The following is a 5,677-nucleotide window of genomic DNA, read 5'->3' as shown; positions in this document are numbered from 1 at the left end:
CACTGACAGGGGCACTTCCTACAAAAACACGTTTGTCGCTAGGAATGATGGGAATTGTAGTTGTCATGATACGTAAAATACTAGCAGCAAGTTAACTGGATTTGACGAGGTTAAACGTGTTGTTACATCTCTTTGGCGTTGCTTCTTCTAATGCAACCTTTCAAGCAAGTATCGTACTGATGTTACGATAGGAGAATTATAACAACTAACTAACTTTAGCTAACAATAGCCACATGCTAAAATGATGCCACATTGCATGAGAGTGTGGCTATGTGCGCGTCTCTCTGTCGTTATTGTTATAATGAGTGAACTGTAATAATGAGAACTTAGCTGTAAAAGTTTTCTTATTGTATATGTATATGTCGGGAAATCTATAGGGTATTGATTGGCTAAGAGAAACGTTGTGAAAGAGCTGTCCCTCGTGACCATATTCTCCAATGAGAGGCCATGTTTATCTGCCTTCGGTCTGCAGCTGGATCCATGCGTGTTCATGAGACATTTATCCTACACGGTAGTACGAAATTTTACAATGACATCTCAGTATTTCAAGAAGAAGTCTGATGTTACTCAAAATAGCGCACAAGATCCTGGCTCCGGTTTGTCCTGCCTTTGCTCCAAACTCAATACAGCGATCAAAAGTGTGGGGGCTGCGATCAAGCTAGAGGAGCAAGAACCCCAAATATCAGAGAAAACACCCTTTTCCATAAATTCAGGTAATGTCTGTATTAGCGCTAAGCCATACAGTCAACAAATGTGTTGTTACTTTTTCACTATACCAATCCAGCACAACTGTATTTGTATCACTTTGCTATTTACTCCACCTTTCATATCCGGAATATATAACTTTTATATTATTGTAGAGTGCTGCCCTGAACATCCACCTCAGGATGCTGTTCGGCCAAAAACAGACTCTGAGCCTTTGTCTTCAAACTATCGCAGAAGAAGACAGCTGAAGGTGGAATATGTTAAGGCTGAAGATACTGCACAGATGAAAACAGAGCACTGGGAGCCTGCAGATTGGAAGAAACAACTTGACCACATAAGAGAGATGAGGAGTGGCCTAGATGCGCCTGTCGATAACATGGGAGCAGAGAAATGCTATGACCATGATGCCCCAGCACAGGTATCAGGAGTTTAATAATTTACACAAAATTTTCTGGTAGAAAGTTCGTCAAATGCTTTTCTCCACATAGATGTTATTGCTTTGTCTGAAATGTTTCACAGTATTGTATTAAACCTTTCTATCTTCATGTAGACCAAATCAGGCCAAGTTACAGGTCAGACCTGTGAAGAGGCAACCCCGCTCACAGTCAGAATGCCTGTTTTTCTAAGCATTTTTGAGCAATAAAATCACCTGTAATTGAAAACATATATGGTAGTGCTGTTTATTGTCATACTGTGGAACATTCCAGCCAGAACAATGACATATTTAAAGAAAAAAAAAGTTACACACCTTTTAAAGTTACAATGCACCTTTAAGTGTTGTTTAAATTCTGTTTATTCACAGGTAAAACGCTTTCAGGTTTTGGTGTCTCTAATGCTGTCCAGTCAAACCAAAGACCAAGTCACAGCAGGTGCAATGGAGCGGCTACGAGCACACGGATGCACTGTGGAAAATATACTAAGCACTGAAGATGAAACACTTGGAAAACTGATTTATCCTGTTGGTTTTTGGAAGGTAATAATCTACTGAATTGTATTTGTACTTTTATGTTTATCAAAAAGAATAAATTGTGTTTTACATCATGCATTATAGTATTGCCTATTTCCTGTGCTGCAGACAAAAGTGAAATATCTAAAGTTGACATGTGCCATGCTCCAAAAGGAGTTTGGGGGGGACATTCCAAACAGCACTGAAGGTTTGGTCCGTTTGCCTGGAGTTGGACCAAAGATGGCCCACCTTGCGATGGACATCGCATGGGATCAGGTGTCAGGCATTGGTAGGAACACTCTACATTAAAAAAATTATTAATTATGTAGTGCAGAGTAATAGCTGTTGTTTGTCTAGGCAGGTACCAATCCAATACAAGAATATTTATAGAAATATATGACATTATTTGGCCCTTCTTTATTGCCTCACTGGCTGAGGATTTTTAACCTTACATGTTTATATATGTTCATACAATAGATCTACAGCGAAATATCTTGCTCAAGGACACAACAGTATTAAATCCGTGTTTTTTGTGATTTATATTGTTTTAGGAGTGGATACACATGTACATCGTATCTCAAATAGACTGGGTTGGCTCAAAAAAATGACCAAGAACCCAGAGGAGACGCGCAAAGCCCTGGAAGAGTGGTTGCCAAGGTAACAGTATGACCAATGACAAACACTTAAAACTGAGGTCATAGTTGTCAAGATTAATCCAAATAAACGTGCAACTGTAAATAACAGCTTTATTTGAGCAATAATAAATATCACATCGAAGTGGGAGGCGAATCTCTGTGGAATTGGAACTGTAAAAATGTAATTCATTACAATATTCATAAGCACATTTGACATTAAGTGTGATTTATTCATATTGAGATACTATAATTATGCTCAGAATAGAAAATTGAATGAAAATGTCTGCTTTAGCTTCTTTTTCTTAAAACACATAGCATAAGTGCTATAACCAGTATGCTACAATTGTTTTTACTGTTAATAATACAGTTTATTAAAGAATGCAACTCATCACTTCCCAATATGAAGCTTCATGTTAAGTGTGCTGTGTTGTTCTAGGGAGCTGTGGAGTGAGATCAACTGGCTGCTGGTTGGTTTTGGGCAGCAGGTTTGTTTACCAGTAAACCCGCTGTGCTCTGTGTGTCTCAACCAGCACAACTGCCCCTCTGCGCACAAAGCATCCCCGGTGAAGAGACCCAAGTCCAGATCCCCACACACGTCTAGTAAAACCACACACAAAACAAAAACTGAACTTGGTAAAGTTGAACCTTCATCCCCTGCTGCCCCTTCTTTACCAAAGAAGAACAAAAATAAGAAAAAGAAATCTAAATGAATATTATGACACATACAGGGACATTTCTGTAGTTGATTTATCCATTTTAAAAGAAGTAAATATTTTTGTATTGTGAGTGTTTGTGTGTGTGTGTGTGTGTGTGTGTGTGTGTGTGTGTGTATATATATATATATATATATGTATATTTGTTTTTTTACTAAATAAAGACAAAAACGTAGGCATTGTTTTACTTTATTTCCTTCCTATTTCCTGTTCAGTCATAAAGCAGTAGATGCGTTGTAATTAATTACATATAAGAATTGTTGTAGGTGTGCCAGGTAGTTCCTGTACAATTCCTGTTTATTGGCTTAGTGCCACAAGTCACACCAGGATACACGGAGACGGCATGATAAACTATCCTATCACAAATATATAGTAAAACCTTTTTTTTTTTTTTTTTTTTTTTTTTTTTTTTACAAAAGTCTCGACAAATTTGATTTATTTATACAGCATAAATGTATTCCTACATCTGTCAATGGTCATCATCATAAACTTGAAAAAGTACATAAATTGTCAAAGGTGGCTCATATTTAGTTGCAGTTCTGTTCCCACCGAATGTTTTGTCCTCTCCGCCTGGTTTAAATATCAAAAGCACACACCCAGAGTTGCTTGTCCTAAATTCCCCGAGCGGCTCCCATGGGCTATAGCCTATGTCACCACACTTAAGGCACAGGGCAATAGAGCCTACGATGATTCTTTGACGCAACTGTCCACGTATTGGTCGGCTGTGAGGAGAGAGTTAATAGAGAGGATAAGGAGGACTTCGCGCAGGTCACAATCACCTTTACCTCATGAGATTCAACCTTCCTTTATTTTCAGACTAGTGATAAAGGGCAGAACATTTTGCTACTCTCTGAATACATTAAAAAGCTGTTGTCTGGTTCACTTTGTTTACTCCACCTTCCACGGTCAAGTCTGCGAAAAGTAGAAGCGCATCTGTTTTTGTTCACTTGTTGCGCTGTCTTGGACTGGAGGACTCAGCCACGCACCTGACATTGAGAATTAAGTGTTACGCGCCAGGAACGGCTCCCTAATCTCTGATCTCTTGGATTACCCCTCCAATGGACGCGATTTGGCCTCGGTCTGATTTTTGGCCACACTTTTACGCACAGTGGGGACTACTTTGGTGTGCATTATAGCCTGCACTTCTAGATTTTACGATGGATTAAACATTAATTTCTGTTACACGATGGTTTGATCATTGTGTTCCGAACAAATTTTGGATTAATTAATTGTTGCCATGCACTCACATCACGCTAAATAATGATGATTGGTTTCCAGCAGCGCGCAGCCGTATGTTGGATTAACCGACTTTCTACCCCTCTGCGATCAAGCACCTGTTTATTCCTTTGAGACTCTTTTGACCTGTTTCTATCTATTCACGGGCGATGGAAGGTGAGTTGAGACCGAGGCTCTGTTTCCTCACTAAAGGAGAGCGCGGATATGGCTTTCACTTGCACGGGGAGAGGAATAAAGGCGGACAGTTCATCCGGAAAGTGGAACCGGGCTCCTGCGCTGACTTGGCGGGACTAAGAGCAGGAGACCGACTGGTGGAGGTCAATGGGGAAAACGTGGAAAACGCAACGCACCATGAAGTGAGTGAAAATAAAAAGGAAAAGTATTTGGTTGTAGGCAGGAAGCCGCTAAGACGCAATACATAAGACACAAACAATAAGTCCATACCTGTCCAACCACTTTTCCTTAGCCTGAGGAGAAGGAGGGGGACACCAAAATGGGTCAATGTTAGTCTTGTGTAATGGGAATCACTGTAAGTCTTTGTCATGGTTAAACTATGTTATGTGCAGGCCATAAGAGGGATCGTAATGACTGTGATGCATTTAAAACTAGTCCATGTGATTTAGAAATCAACCATTATGGTCAACAGATGAAAAAGTTTGCTCAGAGAGAGTATATAAACCATCACATTAGCCTTTGCAGTAATCAACATGCAGTTAATCACTTCCTAGATCCCTGGTAAACTGTTAAAAAGGTCTAACAACAAGTAAAACAAATGGCATAAAGCAGTATTGCTACAACCACAGCAGTTTTTCTGTTTGATTTGATTACATCTCTGAAAATATCTAGTCCTCATAAGTTCTGTTTTCAAAGGTGGTTAACCGAATCAGAGAGGTGGACTTCCGCACTCGTCTGCTGGTGGTGGACAGGGAGACCGATGAGTACCTCCACAGTCGTGGCTTGGCTTGCACAGAGGCTCTGGCCATTGAAATGGGCACCCTGTCCCCACGTCCATCTCCAGCCCCCACCCCCAGCTCCTCACCCATCCCACCATTCTTGCGGAGGGAGCTCGGAGCACTGTCCCCCAAAACGAACCGATCATATGCCGTGTCCACAGTGCGCCCCCTCACCATCTCCCACTCTCCCACACCAACAGTCACTGATGGGAAGTCTTCAAGAAACTCTGTTGCTTCAAGAAACTCTATGGCTTCAAGCATCACAGACACAGAGGTGAGCTGCAGTCTGTGGTTTATAAGATGAAGGGGGCATTTTCCAGTCACTGAGAGGTCATGGCTAATCTGGTCTTGGCTAAGGATACAGTTTACCACCTATTACCACTGTTAAGGTTGTAAAAACTAAACCACCATTCCATGTCTGAGGCTATGAAGTAAGTAGGTACATATTCAGCTCATACTCATATTTCATCTGTCAATTGAAAAGCACTC

General features: G+C 40.7%; 2 protein-coding genes across 3 annotated transcripts; both read left to right on the top strand.

The window, feature by feature from the left end:
* The first annotated feature begins 68 nt into the window (after positions 1 to 68).
* nthl1 (nth-like DNA glycosylase 1) lies at positions 69 to 3,101 on the top strand. 2 transcript variants are annotated; one of them, XM_055158593.1, is made up of 6 exons: positions 69 to 713; positions 861 to 1,123; positions 1,508 to 1,678; positions 1,757 to 1,940; positions 2,203 to 2,308; positions 2,723 to 3,101. In XM_055158593.1, exons 1-6 carry the CDS (start codon positions 491 to 493, stop codon positions 2,994 to 2,996), a joined length of 1,221 nt encoding a protein of 406 aa, XP_055014568.1. In that variant the 5' UTR covers positions 69 to 490; the 3' UTR covers positions 2,997 to 3,101. The 2 variants fall into 2 exon arrangements, with proteins under 2 accessions (XP_055014568.1, XP_020786018.1); XM_020930359.2 differs by having other exon boundaries at positions 75 to 713; positions 1,781 to 1,940.
* Positions 3,102 to 4,372: 1,271 nt separating this feature from the next.
* On the top strand, positions 4,373 to 5,492 carry LOC129410383 (Na(+)/H(+) exchange regulatory cofactor NHE-RF2-like). The gene is made up of 2 exons (XM_055158454.1): positions 4,373 to 4,591; positions 5,106 to 5,492. The coding sequence occupies exons 1-2, from the start codon at positions 4,385 to 4,387 to the stop codon at positions 5,490 to 5,492; spliced, it is 594 nt and encodes a 197-aa protein (XP_055014429.1). The 5' UTR covers positions 4,373 to 4,384.
* Positions 5,493 to 5,677: the final 185 nt, after the last annotated feature.

This window comes from Boleophthalmus pectinirostris, unplaced genomic scaffold (assembly GCF_026225935.1).
Source record: "Boleophthalmus pectinirostris isolate CB_2022bp ecotype Guang Dong unplaced genomic scaffold, ASM2622593v1 HiC_scaffold_22, whole genome shotgun sequence".
In the NCBI taxonomy this organism is placed as follows: domain Eukaryota; kingdom Metazoa; phylum Chordata; class Actinopteri; order Gobiiformes; family Gobiidae; genus Boleophthalmus; species Boleophthalmus pectinirostris.
This window is presented reverse-complemented; position numbering and strand designations above follow the sequence as displayed.